Below are 16,672 nucleotides of genomic sequence, written 5' to 3'. Positions count from 1 at the left end.
ATTTCCCTCTTCCAAATCCTTCCTTCTCTCATCTTCCTCCTCCCTTTATTTCTCTTCCTTCCTTCCTTTCTCTTCTTTTCCTCTCCTTCCTAGATCTTCCTTCCTTCATTTCCCTCTTCCCAAATCCTTCCTTCTCTCATCTTCCCTCCCTCCCTTTATTCCCTTCTTCCGCTTCCTTCCTCCTTTCTCTTCCTTTTCCTCTCTTTCTAGATCTTCTTCCTTCATTTCCCTCTTTCCAAATCCTTCCTTCTCTCATCTTCCCTCCCTCCCTTTATTCCCTTCTTCCGCTTCCTTCCTCCTTTTCTTCCTTTTCTCTCTTTCTAGATCTTCTTTCCTTCATTTCCCTCTTCCCAAATCCTTCCTTCTCTCATCTTCCCTCCCTCCCTTTATTCCCTTCTTCCGCTTCCTTCCTCCTTTTCTTCCTTTTCCTCTCTTTCTAGATCTTCTTTCCTTCATTTCCCTCTTTCCAAATCCTTCTTTCCCTTCTTTCTCTTTTCTTTTTCTTCCTTCCCTCGTTTTCTTTCCTCCTTCCTTCTCATTTCTTCCTTACCCTCATTTTTTCTCCTTCCCTCTTTCCCTTGTCATCCCTTTTCCTTTTTTTTTCTCCTTCCTTCCTCTTCTTCCTTTCTCTCCTTCCTTCCTTTCCCTTCCTACTCATCTCATTATTGAGCGACTCTGGGCAGCATAAAGTATCATTAAAAACAATTTAGGTAAATTAAAAGTGACAAATATGGTAACACGAAGCATTAAAATGAGAAACATTAAACCACAAATTAAATAGAAGGATCAGTGCATAAATGGGGTGGGGCTTCCCCTCCCACCTGCCCCAGGAAGGGGCCTCCACCCCCCACCTCTTCATATACCAACCTGGCTTTCTCTGCCCAGGTCGGTTGGGGAAAACAAGTCGCTGATGCCCTCAAACCTACAAGGAGAAAGAAAAGAGCAACTTAGGAAGAGTTCAGGCAACGGGTGTGTGTGTGCCTACCCGACCCCCCACCCCCCCGTTTTTATTTCCAGGTCGAAACGCACAAACAGAACAATCTTTAGTTCCACAGTTGTTATTCCATTTCCACCGTTGAACATGGCTGCCTTCTTTTCTCATTTGGTGGTTGCAAACATGGACTGCTTAAGAATGTTAACTCTTGTATCTCACACTCTCTACTCCGTGTGGATCGAAGCAACGAAGAGCATTGGCGCTATAACCATACAATATAGTCAAAGTAGAATAATGTTAGGAATTGTAAACTACACACTGATTGAGATGGGTGGCTAGAATAGAATAGAATATAGAATATAGAATATAGAATAGAATAGAATAGAATAGAATAGAATAGAATAGAATAGAATAGAATAGAATAGAATAGAACAGAACAGAACAGAACAGAATAGGAATCTTTTATTGGCCAAGTGTGATTGGACACACAAGGAATTTGTCTTGGTGCAAATGCTCTCAGTGTGCATAAAAGAAAAGAGACATTTGTCAAGAGTCAAGAATCATCAGGTACAACACTTAATAATAGTCATAGAGTACAATAATAGAATAGAATAAGAATAGAATAAGAATAGAATAGAATAGAATAGAATAGAATAGAATAGAATAGAATAGAATAGAATAGAATAGAATAGAATAGAATAGGAATCTTTTATTGGCCAAGTGTGATTGGACACACAAGGAATTTGTCTTGGTGCAAATGCTCTCAGTGTACATAAAGGAAAAGAGACATTTGTCAAGAGTCAAGAATCATCAGGTACAACACTTAATAATAGTCATAGAGTACAATAATAGAATAGAATAAGAATAGAATAAGAATAGAATAGAATATTTATTGGAATAGAATAGAATAGAATAGAATAGAATAGAATAGAATAGAAGAATAGAAGAATAGAATAGAATAGAATAGGAATCTTTATTGGCCAAGTGTGATTGGACACACAAGGAATTTGTCTTGGTGCAAATGCTCTCAGTGGACATAAAAAGAGACATCCTTCAAGAGTCAAGAATCATCAGGTACAACATAAGTAATAATAGTCATAGGGTAGAATAGAAAGAATAGAATAGAATAGAATAGAATAGAATAGAATAGAATAGAATAGAATGAGAATAGAATAGAATAGAATAGAATAGAATAGAATAGAATAGGAATCTTTTATTGGCCAAGTGTGATTGGACACACAAGGAATTTGTCTTGGTGCAAATGCTCTCAGTGTACATAAAAGAAAAGAGACATTCTTCAAGAGTCAAGAATCATAAGGGACAACACTTAATGATAGTCATAGGGGACAATAAGCAATCAAACTCTATATTGGAATTTCTGTCGGAGGCCTCTGGCAGGTGCGAGTTTGGCAAAACCAAAATCTGCTACATTTTGACCTCCTGAGGCTAAGGCAGGGGTGTCCCTAAGACTTGTGAACCTCTGGGCTGGGGGATTCTGGGATATGAAGTCCACAAGTCTTAAAAGCTGCCATAGTTGGACACTCCTGGGCTGAGGCCTTTGTTGGGCGTTCTCTTCTTTCTTCCCAAGGCCTGAACATCTGTTTCTCTCAACCTTGGCAAACTTTAAAACTTGTGGCGGGAGAATTCTGGGAGTTGAAGTCCACAAGTCTTAAAAGTTGCCACAGTTGGACACAACTTGCTGTTGGGTTCTCTCTTTCTTCCCAAGTGTGTTTCAACCCAGCAACTTTAAGACTTGTGGACTTCAACTCCCAGAATTCACCCAGCCAGGAGGAGGAATTCTGGGAATTGAAGTCCAGGAGTCTTCAAAGTTGCCATAGTTGGACACTCTTGGGCTGAGGCCTTCCTGTTGGTTCTCTTAAGACCTGAGAACCTACATTTCTCAACCCTGGCAAACTTTTAAGTCTTGTGGGCTTCAACTCCCAGAATTTGCCAGGCAGCAGGAAGAATTCTGGGAATTGAAGTCCACCAGTCTTAAAGGTTGCCATAGTTGGGACAGTCCTGTGTTGAGGCCTTCCTATTGGTTCTCTTAATTAAGACCTGGGAATCTACATTTCTCAACCTTGGCAAACTTTTAAGGCTTGCAGACTTCACCTCCCAGAATCCCTCAGTCTAGAACGGCGACTGCCCCACCACCGGCAAAGGGGGGCCAGGCCAACCCAACTCAGCCGAAGTCCAGCAGGCCAGCTATCAACTCATAAAACATTCCTAGGCCTTTTTTAATAGTTGCCATTAAAAAGGGGGGGGGGGAGGGGAGGAAGGAAATCTGGAAGAGCAGTGCAGCAGTTTGGAAGCGGAAGTACATTCCAACTCTTTATCTTTAAAAGATTGTAGCTAAACTACCAGAGCTTTTGCCCGTGAATGTATTTAATCGGAGAATGTGATTGATGACACCCAGCCCGTGAACAGGCTCAATTGGAGAACCTGGTTTAGGAGACACCCAGGGGGGAAACAGGGTCACAGGGGACTGTAAATGACGTAGGCCAGAGTTGGCTTCATACAGAGCAGGGCCAGTATAGCAATAGCAATAGCACTTAGACTTATATACCGCTTTACAGTGCTTTACAACTTCCTTTAAGCAGTTTACAGCCTCTTGCCCCCAACAATCGGGGTCCTCATTTTACCCACCTTGGAAGGATGGAAGGCTGAGTCAACCTGGAGCCTGGTGGGATTTGAACTGCCAAATTGTAAGCAGCTGGCTGCAGAAGTAACCTGCAGTACTGCACTCTAACCACTGCCCCACAGAGGCCCCTTATGTACGTCGCCTCTAATGAATCCTTTGCAGTTTTTTGCAGTTTGGCTCAAGAATAATGATTTAATTAGGGCGATGGCTGGAATCCTGACACAACAGCCTTACTTCTGCTCAATGGGCTCCAGGAGGTCCATGGCAGGCTTAATCTCCTTGTCCGGCTCGCTGGTCTCCACGGTCGTGCTCACGATGGCGATGTACTTTCCTTGGGCCGCCACGTTGTGGGCGGACGAGATCATGCAGATGTAGATGTCTAAAAAAAAAAAAAAAAGACATGATAGATTTGCCAATCCAAAGGGGCCAGACCCAAAGCCACAATCCCAACACCATGTCAAGAGAGAAAGAGAGACAGAGACACACAGAGAGAGAGAAACAAAGAGACAGAGAGAAACAGAAACAGAGAGACAGAGTGAGTGAGATGGAGAGACAGAGAGAAACAGTGAGAGAGAGAGAAACAGAGAGAGAGAAAGTGAGACAGGGAGACAGAGTGAAAGAGAGAGACAAGAGACAGAGTGAGACTGAGAGAGAGACAGTGAGACACAGATATAGAGAGAGAGACAGAGAAAGAGAGTCAGAGAGAGAGAGACAAAGAAAGAGAAGCAGAAACAGAGACACAGAGTGAGAAACAGACATAGAGGCACAGAGAGTGAGAGACACACAGACAGACAGAGACAGTGAGAGAGACAGAGACAGAGGCATAGGAGTGAGAGACAGAGTGAGTGAGACAGACAGACAGAGTGAGAGACAAGACAGCGAGAGACAGAAAGACACAGTGAGAGTGACAGTGAGAGACAGAGTGAGAAAGAGACAGAGTGTGTGAGAGAGAGACAGAGAGAGAGACAAAGAGAGAGACAGATAGACAGACAGAGAGACAGAGAGAGAGACATTGAGAGAAACAGAGACAGAGGCACAGACTGAGAGACAGAGTGAGAGACAGAGAAACAGTGAGAGACAGAAAGACAGAGTGAGAGAGACAGACAGAGAGAGAGAGACCCGTATTCGCGCTTCCCCCAAAGGACAGAGAGAGAGAGACCCGTATTCGCGCTTCCCCCAAATTATCACCTGACTTCCTGTTCACTTGGTTCTGGGGAATGATGATCTGGCACGAGTTGGCGTCGTTTGTGTTCTTGATCGGGTGGTTCAGGATGCAAATGACCCGGATGACCTCGCCCACCTTCTTCACGCGGTCCGGGATGTAGCTGGGGTCGCAGATGAGCTGCTTGCAACGGGCGATCTGCGGGGGAGGGGGAGGGAAAGGGGAAGAGGGTTCGAGAATGCCGTAGGATGGGGAATGGCAGAAGATAGGGGCAAGCCCATGGGAGGATAGCCATAGGCCAGGGTTGAGCGGTGGGGGTCCTGGGTGCTCTCTGAGCTTGGTGGTTTCCAACGAGGGAAGATCATAGGCGCTAGAAGGGAGTGTGAGGTTTGGAGAGGAGGAGGAGGTGGTGGTTAATACTAGAGAGGAGGAGTCGGAGTCCTTAGTGCTCTCTGAGGTTGGTGGCTTTCTTGCAGATACTGTGGTTCCCCAAAAATAAGACCCTGTATTATTTTTATTTTGTTTTGCCACCAAAAAGGCACCAGGTCCTATTTTCAGGGGACGTTATCCACTGACTAACCTAACTTGCGTGCATTGCCCACAGCCTCCTTTTTGCTGTCTGAGGCCTTCAGGAACTTCTTCTTCTGCAGCTGGCAAGGCTTTCCTGAAGGCCTCTGCAAACCAATAACAGAGCTCTGGATCGATCCAGAGCTTTCTTCTCAGCTCCAGAGGCCTTCAGGAAAGCCTTACCAGCTGCAGAAGAATTGGGCCGGCAAGGCAGGTGTCGGGGCGTGCGAGGCCTGGCTACACCTGTCCAAAGGTAAGTAGTAGGGCAGTTCCACCACCTCCCAATCCCCACCCTGGCTTAATTTTTACCTGTGCACTCTGGACTGGCGGGATCTCATTTAGGGCTTATTTTGGGGGTAGGTCTTATATTGGGCATGTGTGTAAAAATCAAGCTAGGACTTACTTTCAGGGTAGGTCATATTTTTGGGAAAACAGAGTATTTCATGACCCAACTAGATAGTATCATCAGTTCTAGAAGGGAGTGAGGTTTGTGAAGAGATTTTTCTTGTGTGTATGTGTGTGTGTGTGTGTGTGTGTTAAGATTATCAGTGCTAGGGAGGAGCAGGAGGAGACTTTGGTCCTCTCTAAGCTTGATTGTTTTCTTGCAAACATCTCCTGACCCTACTAGGTAATATCATCAACACTAGGAAGGAATGTGGGGTTTGCTCTCTGTTTGTATACAAATGACTTGCCCTATCAGTGGTGGTCCTTGGAGGTTCCTTAATTAGGCTGTTGGTTACTGATTATTTATCTGAGTTGGTAGTTTCTTGACTGCGGTATCATGTACAACTGATGATGTTCCCTAGTTGGGTCATGAAACGCCTGCAAACAACCCAGCTCAGAAAGCACCGAGGACTTCATAGTCCTCCTCCCCCTCTTCCTCTTCCCCCCCTTTCATCCTCTCCACAAATCCCTCTCCCTTTTAGCACTAGTTGGCAACGTCACAAAACAACCTTCCATCTTTAACCGATGACTCCATGTTGAACAATCTTTGGGGCGCTTAGGGAATAAGACTCGGGGCTTACTCAAGAGGCCTTCAAAGGAGGGAGACCCAGGCCATGCTGAGCTCCTGGTTTCCATCCCACAACCGTGCCCGGAGCCAAGAAGAAGAAGAAAAAAGAAAAAAAGAGAGAGCCTCGCTCTACCTCTCCTTCCGACTTCACGCCGACCACTTTGCCGTTCTCGACGACAATCTCTTCGATGGGTTTGTTCAACATGTAGGTCCCTCCGTAGATGGCACTTAACCTGTCGAGGAAGCAATTGTCCCAAGGTGTTCGGTTGGTCAAAGTCAAAATGGCTTCACTGCATCTTTGGTTGACCGAACCCCAATAATCTCACAGCCGGACAATAGCTCACTGTGACTGACTTGTCTAATTCGGGAGTTGGCAACCTGGGGCTCTGGAGCCACATGCGGCTCTTTCGGCCCGCTGCTGCTGCGGCTCCCTGTCGGCTGATCCCACCACCGGCTGGCCCCACCACTCCCCTCCCCGTCGCTCCTCGCCTGGCCTGAGAAGGTAAGGGTGATGGCGGGGGATGGAGACTTGCTCCATGTACCAGAGTAGGTGGTGGCTGGGTGGGAGTGAGTGACGTGGAGTTGGCCACGCCCACCCAGTTACACTGGTTGTTAAATTATTGGCTCCCGGGGTTTTCTTTTCTGTGGGAAACGGGTCCAAATGGCTCTTTTGAGTGTTTAAGGTTGCAGACCACCTGGCCTAATTATTTACCTCATTTTTGAGTGCTGGCAACCACCTGGAGAGAAATCTCTGCAGTTTTCTTAAGCGACATTTTTGGGAGAGGTTTGCCATTCTCCCCTTCGGATGGAGAGAAAGTGACTGGCCCAAGGTCAGCCAGCTGGCTTAGCATCCAAGGCTAAAACTTGGGGTCTCCTGCTTTTTAGCCTGGGGGTGCCTTACCCATTTACACCAGACAGCCTCTCCACAACAGCCCTTACGAGGCTTCATTCTTTATACGATCTCCGTTTTCCAAAACTTGGGAACTTTTGATCCCATCCCAAACTGGGGTTGGAGTCAAAACAGGAATCAGCCTGGCATCCCTACGTAGTCACAAACGAACTACGTCAACTTCTCTTGAATTCAGCTGACCTTTATCTAACTCTTAGCAGATGGCTGACTGTCAGTTGAGAACATTCCCTGTGCAGTGATGGGGAATCCTTTTGTTGTGGTGTGCCAAAAGTGCGCGTGCGCCGGCACCCAAAATGCAATGTGCCCTGCCCGCTTGCGCATGAGTGCGCAACACCCCTGCCCCATCCCCTTACCTGCACTGCGCATGTAGTGCACCTCCCAGCCGATGTTCGGCCCGTTTGAGGCTGTTTTCGCCCTCATGGAGGCTCCAGGGAAGCCTCTGCGGCCTCGGGAGGCTGAAAACCGGCCCGTTTCGGCACTTCTGGCCTGTTTTTTTGGCCTCCTGAGGCTGCAGAGGCTTCCCACGAGCCTCTGGGAGGCCTCAAATGGGCCCAAAATCAGCTGGGAAGTGCACGCATGCACCGTGCAGGTAAATTTGGCAGGGGCTCACGTGCGCACACAAATGGCTCTGTGTGCCACTTGTGGCAAGCATGCCATAGGTTCGCCATCAGGGTCCCTGTGCATAGGGCTTTTAAGCAACGAAGCAGTTGACAGTGGTCCCTCAGTACCCGACTGCTCCAAAACCCGTCGAATTGGGTACTTGACACATTTTGACGCGGAAAGATTAAACCGGCACTCGTCGTTGGTTTGGTACTCGACAGGCTGCACCAGGACGAAGGGGACAGCCACAGAGGACGGACAGGAAGTCGGCCATACTGGGAACGTCACTGACATAGGAAAAGGGACAGATTAAAAAGTCCAGAGAGTCACGGGGTCAGCCGCGTGTATTGTTTGGTATGCATCGTTTTTAGTACTCATTGTGCCTCCTGGAACCAATTTACAAGGAGTAGCGAGGGACCACGATAATTGCACCTTCCTGTGCATAGGCACGGGTAGCAAGACATCCGTTTCAATCAGGGGTGTCCAACCTTGGCAACTTTAAGACTTGTGGACTTCAACTCCCAGAGTTCCTCAGCCAGCTTTGCTGGCTGAGGAACTCTGGGAGTTGAAGTCCACAAGTCTTAAAGTTGCCAAGGTTGGACACCCCTGGTTTAAATGAACCTTAATAGGTGGACCCGATTCTTTCCTTCCTGATACCTACAGGATATGCCGAGTCGCAAACAGAGAAAATACACCAGAAATAAAGAATATTGACTGGAGCTGGCAACCCAAACAGGTCCTGTCCATCCAGCAAAAAAGGTCTCACCTGGCAAATCCCTGGGGAAGCTCCCCCAAGCCATAGAGAGGGTAGAGGTAGGGACTTTTGCCGTATCTGGCCAAAGACTCGCTATAGAGTTTAATCCTGTTGATGGTTTCTTGGCAAGGCTGGTCTAGGTAGCTGAAGGGAAAGAAAGTTGAGATCAGGGGTGGGTATAACTGTGATAACTTTATGACCTGGGGACTACCCCGCTCCTCCCCGAAGACAAGACCAGGTCTTATTTGCTTTTGGGCCCCAAAATAAGCACTAGGGCTTATTTTCAGAGTGTCTCTTCCCCCCCCCCCCAATGTACGAGAAGTCCACTTCTTCTTCGCGATGGGGCAGGAGGCCATGCGGCGCACCAGCGCTGCTGCCATGAAGCAGGGTGTGGAGCTGCCCCCACACACACCGGCTTACCCCCGCCCCCGACACTTGCCTTGACTCTCGGCTGCGGCACCCACACACCCCGCTTGATCTCCTGCTCGGTTGTGGCCGCGAGCAAGCAAAAGAAGTGGGCTGGCAACCACGGGGGCTCCTCCTACACGTCAGGTGTTGGGGCCTGGTTGCGAAGGGCCCTCAGGTAAGCCGGCGTGGGGCACGTGGGGCAGCTCCACCACCACCCCGCCTCGTGGCTGTGAGCCAACGGAATGGGTGGCCGGCCAGCCGGCTCTGCAGGTTCTTAAGTAGGTCTTATATTAGGCACGCAACTATAATTGTGCTAGGTCTTATTTTCAGGATAGGTCTTATTTTTTGGGGGGGAAACAGACCTTGAAGTCCCCAAGTGGTAAAGTTTGCCCCAGTGCCCCCGTTTAGATGTAGTGAGGGGAAACACAGGCCAGGTGGGGAAGGATCTCTCTTCTTTCTCTCAAGGGAAGAGGCGTTGCTTACTCATCTGTCCTATACAGGGCTAGGGCATGGCCCGTGAAGTCAATCACATCCTGGCCGAGATCGAACTTCTTGTAGATGTCACGCATGGTGGTTCTCTTGGGATCCACCCCTTCAAAGGTGCGGGCGTCGTTCTCGTCAAAGTTGGCCACGTAGACCAGAAACTTCCGGAAGCGCCTTTTCTCAAACAGGCCCATCAAACCTTTAAAAGGGGGGAAAAGATAGCCCCAAGTTTTTTTTTTTTTTTTAAGCACCGTGTCAACTCATACAATATTTCTCTGGTCTTTGTAGAGTTGCCAACAGAAAGGGAGGGGGGGAGCAGTGCAGCAGTTTGCAAACCGAAATTGCATTCCATAAATGTTTTCAAAGATAAGTAACAAGGTGACTTGAAGTTTCTGCCACGCAAAATTCTAGCTGGAGAGCCTGACTGATGACTCTGGGCTATGGAGGTGTCCCATTGGAGGATATGAATTACGATACACCCAGGGGGTGGGGGAAAACCAGAGTCAAGGTGTGACAATGAATTATGTGCCTCAGAGTCGGCTACACCCAGGCAGTGCTGGACATGTTAACTCCCAATAAATCCTTTTGAAGTTTTGGAAATTTGGCTCGAGACTCAGGATTTAAATGGGGGGGGGGGGTAACTGCCGGAATCCTGACATGCCGAGGGTGAAAAATGTGCGCCTTCTATCCTGGTTTGTTCTAGAGCTCAGAGAGAAGCAGCAATGTGGGCTCTGATCTGTTCTTCCCAGCTGGGGGCTAGAGGTTGTTTTGGAGTATAAGGAGTCCTCGATTTACAACTGTTCATTTTAGTGACCGTTCAAAGTTACAAGGGCACTGAAAAAAAAAAAACTTATAACCAGTTTTCACACTTATGACCACTGCAAGCTTCCCTGTGTGATCAAAATTCAGGTGGTTGGCCGTGCGATCCCCTTTTGCAACCTTTTCACAAGCAAAATCGAGAGGGAAGCTTAACAACCATCTTACTAATTTAACAACTGCGGTGATTCGCTTAACAACCGTGGCAAGAAAAGTCGTAAAGTTGCGGCACAATGATTTTTAACCACTGTCGTGCTTAGCATGAAAGTTTTGGGCTCCATTATGGTCGTTAGGTCGAGGACTACCTGTACAAATAATTTTGCAACCCGCACCGTAATCCGTGGAGGAGATCCATCAAGAGAAAAAGACTGATTGGCTTACTAGAGGCGAGAGCTTCCGCTTCGGTCGAAGGGACTTTGTAGATCTTTCCACCCTTGTAGACAAAGCTCCCTTCGATCACCTTGAAGTCCAGGTACCGAGTGACCTCTGTGTACAGCAGCATCTTGACCAGTTGGCCTGCAGAAAGAACCAGGAAGCCCAGTAGGAACCCAGTCAGGCAGGGAAAGTATGTTGAATAACAGAATAACTGGGAAGAGAGACTTTTATCCCCACACCAGAGGGAGCTACGTGGGGCCAAGGCCATCCGACAGTTATCAGCTGCCTTCGGAGTTGGACATCAGTGGGGAAGAAGAACAGCTGGAGCCTGTTCCCAATGTGTGCATGCACAGAGCTGCCAGGAGAAGGGAACAGCTGAGGAAAAAAAGGTCGACTCGGGAGTAAAGGCACAGGTGGATGGTGAATGGCCCCTCCCGTAGGGAATAAAGAGGAGCGAAAGGGGAGTTGGGGTTTGCAGGGGACAATTGGTTCGCTTAATTAGGGTGAAGATCTGTTCCTGACATCTCGCCAAGTCATTGCTGCTATAGCATGGCGTTTGGAAGCTATTGGCCTAGCCACTCTCCAAGCCTGATAAAAAAAAATCTGTAGTTGTGCAACCTCATGAAAGGCTGTTTGCCAGGACTTTGCTGGAGGGGAATTCACTGTAAACTAAATAAAAGGGGTTTTATCGGGACGAGGAGTCAGCTTTGTGCCGTTGGGGAAGCCTAGGTCAGAACACTACAGGACGAAAAGCAGGACAGGAATGAAAGTAACGGAATAACAGAGCTGTTTCTAGCCACTCACCACAGGCCATGAGGAATTTGGGGATCAGGTCGACATTCCAGTCTCTTCCTCGGCCCATCGACTCCAGTATTGTTCCTGGAGCGCGAAGCCATCTTTTGTATAACTTTCAGGAAGAAGAGGGTAAGAGTTAGGATGAGATTGTGCAGCTCACCCACCCAGGAAGAAATGTCTTCCCCCCAAAAAGGAACCAAGCTGAGGGAAGGGTGGTTGATAGCTCCACACCACCATCTTACCAATCATCCTTAGGTCTTTCAATGGAGAAGGGAGGGAGGGAGTAAGGAAGGGATGGATGGAGGGAGGGAGGAAGGAAGGAAGGAAGGAAGGAAGGAAGGAAGGAAGGAAGGAAACAAAACAGAGAAAGAGAAAAGGAGAGAAAGAGAAAGAACAAGAAAGAGAGAAAAGAAAAAGGGGGAAAGGAGAGAAAGAAAGAAAAAGGGAGAAAGTGTGAGAGAAAATGTAAGAAAGAAAAAGAAGAGCAAGCAAGAGATAAAAGAAAAAATGGGAAAGAGAAAAAGAAAGAAAGAAAAAGGGAGAAAGAGAAAGTGTGAATGAGAAAAAGAAAGAACGAGAGAAAAGAAAAAGGGAAAAAGAGAAAGAAGCGAGAAAGTGTGAGAAAAAAGAAAGAGAAAGGAAAGAGAAAGAGCAAGAAAGAAAAGGGAAAAAGAAAAAGGGAGAAAGAGAAAGTGAGAGAGAGAAAAAGAGAAAGAGAAATAAACAAAGAGAAAGAAGGGGAGGGAGAGGAGAAAGAAAGAAAGAAAGAAAGAAAGAAAGAAAGAAAGAAAGAAAGAAAGAAAGAAAGAAAGAAAGAAAGAAAGAAAGAAAGAAAGAAAGAAAGAAAGGGAGGAAGGAATACTCACATCTTCCAGGGGTGTAATTGAAGCACTTTCCCCTCCATAGTAAGAGTTCCGATCCATGTGCAGAACTTTCTTGCCATTGACGGACATGATGCCGGAGAGAATACATTCCTGCAGAGAACAGATCCAGGAACAAAATGAAGGACTCCCCAACTATCACGAGGGGCTCAAGAGGTCCACCAACCACAAGGACACATTCAGGGTATTATTGCTCAAAGTCTAGCAGGTGCCCATCCCAAAACTGTCATGGGGGAACAGGTGCAGCATGGCAACTAGGAAAACACCTGGTCTTCTTACTGTTGCAACCAATCGGTTCTTCCTAGACTATACCTGGGGTTTTTAAATATAACTGCAATCTTATTTGCAGTTTTCGGGGTTTGTTGGTGCCACATTGTGTTTCTGGAAAAAATAGATTGATTGGAAAGATAGGACCCTCCTTTGGGGGCTCTGGAGAGGTGGAGAGGGAGCAACAGGAATAAATCACCTCTGGAATTTCTCCAGATTTCCCCCAAAACCTGGGATAATGAGAAAAATCCCAAGCATCCTTTTCTGCCAAATTCAAAATATTTCCTTTTAAAACATATCCTGTTTTCAATTTCATCTGTAGCTTTAGAAAGGAAGAGAGGTTAAAATGATGTTTTTTTAAAAATTCCTTTAAATACCCATAATATTATCCATCAATAAACCCGTAACTAAACATACATTTCAACACCAGTGCTTATAAGTAGTTTGTATATTTCCCCCCCTCCCCCAACACCAGTTCCCTGCATGTGCCAGGTTGCCAAGGCTGAAATAGTTTGGGTGGTCCTCGTTTAGCGAATGCCAAGTTGCAACAGGACTGAAGGAAAGGGACTTACAACGGGCCACAACTCACGCTTACGACCATCAGAGCATCCATATACAAGCAATACATTATTTACAACCACTGCAGCATCCTGGGGCCACAGGCAGATTTCCACCAGCAAAGTTAAACAGATGCCAGATTCGCTTAACAACCGACTCACTTAATAACTATAAGTTATGGCAAAGTGGTCCTAAAACCGTAACCCAGCTCCCTTAACAACCGGCTTGCTTAGCAAAGGGAAATATTGGTCTCAACTGGGGTTGTAAATCTAAAAGAGGTAGAAAGTTAAGTGGATGGAGGGGGGTGGGGATGCTTACAAATAATAGAACTTGTTTGTATTTCTTCTTCTTCTTCCCAACTGGATATTATAACACAATTCTTAACTGGGGGGACAGTGAAAGAAAACACGCACGCTGACAAGCAGAGCAAATAGGACTTTGCTCCAAGAAGGAAATTTAGTGAAATTTACTGCTTTGGGGGAGAAAATTACCTGCCTTTGCCTGACAAACAATATGGGTCAATTAGTTGGTAAACTTAATCCCTCCTCTCTCTCTTCTTTCTTTGCTTCCTCTTTTCTTTCTTTCTCTCTTCTTCCTCCCTTTTTTCTTTCTTCCGTCTGTCTTCTCCATTTCTTCCACCTTTCCTCCTTTCTCTTCCTTCCTTCCTTCCCTCATTCCTTTGTCTTCTTCCTTTCCACCCTTCCTCCTTTCTCTTCCTTCCTTCCTTCCTCATTCCTTTGTCTTTCTTCCTTTTACTCTTCCTTCTTTTTCCTATCTTCCTTCCCTCATTCCTTCCCATCTTCTTCCTTCCTTCACCCTTCCTTCCCTCATTCCTTTCTGTCTTCTTCCTTCCTTCCTTCATTTCTTCCTTCCTTCCACCCTTCCTCCTTTCTCTTCCTTCCTTCCTTCCTTTCTTTCTTTAACTCTTCCTTTCTTTTTCCTATCTTCCTTCCCATTCCTTCCTGTCTTCTTCTTCTTCCTTCCACCCTTCCTTCTTTCCTTCTTTCCACCCTTCCTTCCCTCTCTTCCGTCCTTCCTTCCCTCCTTCCTTTTTCTTTCTTCCTTCCCTTTACTCTTCCTTTCTTTTTTCCTTTCTTCCTTCCCTCATTCCTTCCTGTCTTCTTCCACTTTGTCTTTCTTCCTTTACTCTTCCTTTCTTTTTTCTTCTTCCTTCCTCATTCCTTCCTGTCTTCTTCCACCCTTCCTCCTTCCTTCCTTCCTTTTCCTTCCTTCCTTCCTTCCTTCCTTCTTTTCCTTCCCTCCCTCCCAGTAGACTTCCAAGCTGCTTGCCAGGCTGGAAGTTGCCCCCAAAGAGATCGATTTCAACTGAACCCGTTCGATCACGAGAAGGCGGAGTTCAGCTTCCAGGATTCTACGCCCTGGGGTGGATGTCCGGCCTTAAGGTCCACCGAGGTCTTTTTCCAGTGATTTTGCTCTGTTTTCCTTCCCCCTTCCTGTTTTGGCATTGCTCAACGAGGCGGGACACCCAAGAGGGTGACTGCTGTTCACCGCAACCCTTCCTCTCAGCCTTACGCTTTCAACTTCCCTGCGCTGTTCCGAACTTGCATTTGGCAAGGGGGTCAACACCCACCAGGGCTGGCTCCTCTGCCCACCTGGGAGAGGTTCTCCTGCCAGGACTACACCCGCCCTGCGGAAACAGGGGGAGGGCTGACCGCCCACGCTGAACGCTCGTCCTCTGCCCTTCCCCAACCTCTCCTGAAGGTTCATTTCGCCACCATGGATTCACCCCTAGAACAGGGGTCCCCAAACGTGGCCACTTTAAGACTTGCGGACTTCAACTCCCAGAATTCTCCAGCCAGCTAGGCTATGGTGGCTGGAGAAATCTGGGAGTTGATGTCCGCAAGTCTTAAAGTGGCTAAATTTGGAGACCTCTGCCCTAGAACGTGGCTGGCTGGGGAATTCTGGCAGTTAAAGTCCGTGGGTTGTAAAGGTTGCCCACTCCGCTGCTCTAGGGAAGGACCAGCCTAAGCAATTCCCCAACATCTGGTCTCTATTGTTACTGTTTTTGAAATGTTTGTCTGTTAGGATTTTGATTTGTAAAGGCTGAAAGCCACCCAGATGGGCAGTAAATAAATTAGATGGATGGATGGACTAGATAGATAGATAGATAGATAGATAGATAGATAGATAGATAGATAGATAGATAGATAGATAAATAGATAGATAGATAGACAGACAGACAGACAGACAGACAGATAGATAGATAGATAGAGTAGATAGGTATGTAGGTGGATAGATAGATAGAGTAGATAGGTATGTAGGTGGATGGATAGATAGATGAATAGATAGATAGATAAATAGATAGATAGATAGGCAGGGAGGCAGGCAGGTAGGCAGGAAGTATAGATAGATAGATAGATAGATAGATAGATAGATAGGTGGATGGGTAGATAGATGATAGATAGATAAATAGATAGATAGATAGATAGATAGATAGATAGATAGATAGATAGATAGATAGATAGACAGACAGACAGACAGACAGATAGATAGATAGATGGATGGGTGGATGATAGATGATAGAGATATAGAGATAATGGTAGAGAGATTAGATAGATAGATAGATAGATAGATAGATAGATAGATAGATAGATAGATAGATAGATAGAGTAGATAGGTATGTAGGTGGATAGATAGATAGAGTAGATAGGTATGTAGGTGGATGGGTAGATAGATGATAGATAGATTTAAGACAGGCAGGATAGGTGGATGATAGATGAGAGAGAGATAGAGGAAGGAAGGAAGGAAGGAAGGAAGGAAGGAAGGAAGGAAGGAAGGAAGGAAGGAAGGAAGGAAGGAAGGAAGGGAGAGGAGGGAGGAAGGGGAGGGAGGAAGGGAGGGAGGAAGGAAGGAAGGAAGGTTGAGGGTGTCAACCTATTTTCCAAAGCCCCTGAGGGCAGGACAAGAAGCAACAGGTGGAAACCAATCAAGGAGAGAAGCAACCTGGAACTAAGGAGAAATTTCCTGACAGGGAGGACCAGTGGAAGTTTTTAAGAAGAAACTGGGAGTTGTGGGTGCACCAACACTGGAGGTTTTCAAGAACCGGACAGTTATGCCTGAGAGAGCATAATCTCTCCCGCTCAAGCCAGGGGGCTGGACTAGAAGGCCTCCAAGCTGCCGTCCAACTCTTGTTATTCTATGCCTTCCTGCCTTCTGGTAAGGCCACCACAAACCCTGCCACACTTCCTCCGTTAAACACAGCTGTTGCGTTGGGATGTAGTCCAGATTTGGAAGAGGGAGGGGCTCTCTGCCCGGGTGCAAAGAGACAGCTGGACTTGGATTTGTCTGGCAGGCCAGACAAGAGCAATTCACAGGGTGTTCCTGACCATTTTGCAAATGATTGCTCGAATCTGGCAAGATTCTGTCTGCAAGAGAGCAACGGTAAAGGAACCATGTAGTTCTGGACTTATCACAATTCGTTTAGCGGCAATTCGAAGTTACAATGGCACTGGAGAAAAGGACTTATGACCATGTTCACACAATCAAGA

General features: G+C 46.7%; 1 protein-coding gene across 2 annotated transcripts in view; it reads right to left on the bottom strand.

Moving 5' to 3' along the window:
* GDI2 (GDP dissociation inhibitor 2) overlaps positions 1–16,672 on the bottom strand; it is a 39,475-nt gene that overhangs the window by 1,320 nt on the left and 21,483 nt on the right. For both annotated transcript variants that reach the window (XM_087968924.1, XM_087968923.1), the window contains 9 exons: positions 12,324–12,431; positions 11,467–11,569; positions 10,669–10,803; positions 9,472–9,670; positions 8,593–8,724; positions 6,450–6,549; positions 4,764–4,935; positions 3,810–3,954; positions 868–922 (listed from right to left, as the gene is read on the bottom strand). In XM_087968924.1, the coding sequence (XP_087825050.1) occupies positions 868–922; positions 3,810–3,954; positions 4,764–4,935; positions 6,450–6,549; positions 8,593–8,724; positions 9,472–9,670; positions 10,669–10,803; positions 11,467–11,569; positions 12,324–12,431 (1,149 nt within the window). The remainder of the gene's footprint in view (positions 1–867; positions 923–3,809; positions 3,955–4,763; positions 4,936–6,449; positions 6,550–8,592; positions 8,725–9,471; positions 9,671–10,668; positions 10,804–11,466; positions 11,570–12,323; positions 12,432–16,672) is intronic.

This window comes from Notechis scutatus, chromosome 6, assembly GCF_049901735.1.
Source record: "Notechis scutatus isolate UNSWTSFEM ecotype Mainland chromosome 6, rNotScu1.2, whole genome shotgun sequence".
Classification (NCBI taxonomy): Eukaryota; Metazoa; Chordata; class Lepidosauria; order Squamata; family Elapidae; genus Notechis; species Notechis scutatus.
Note: the sequence above shows the minus strand (reverse complement) of the source record. Positions and strands in the feature narration are given on the sequence as shown.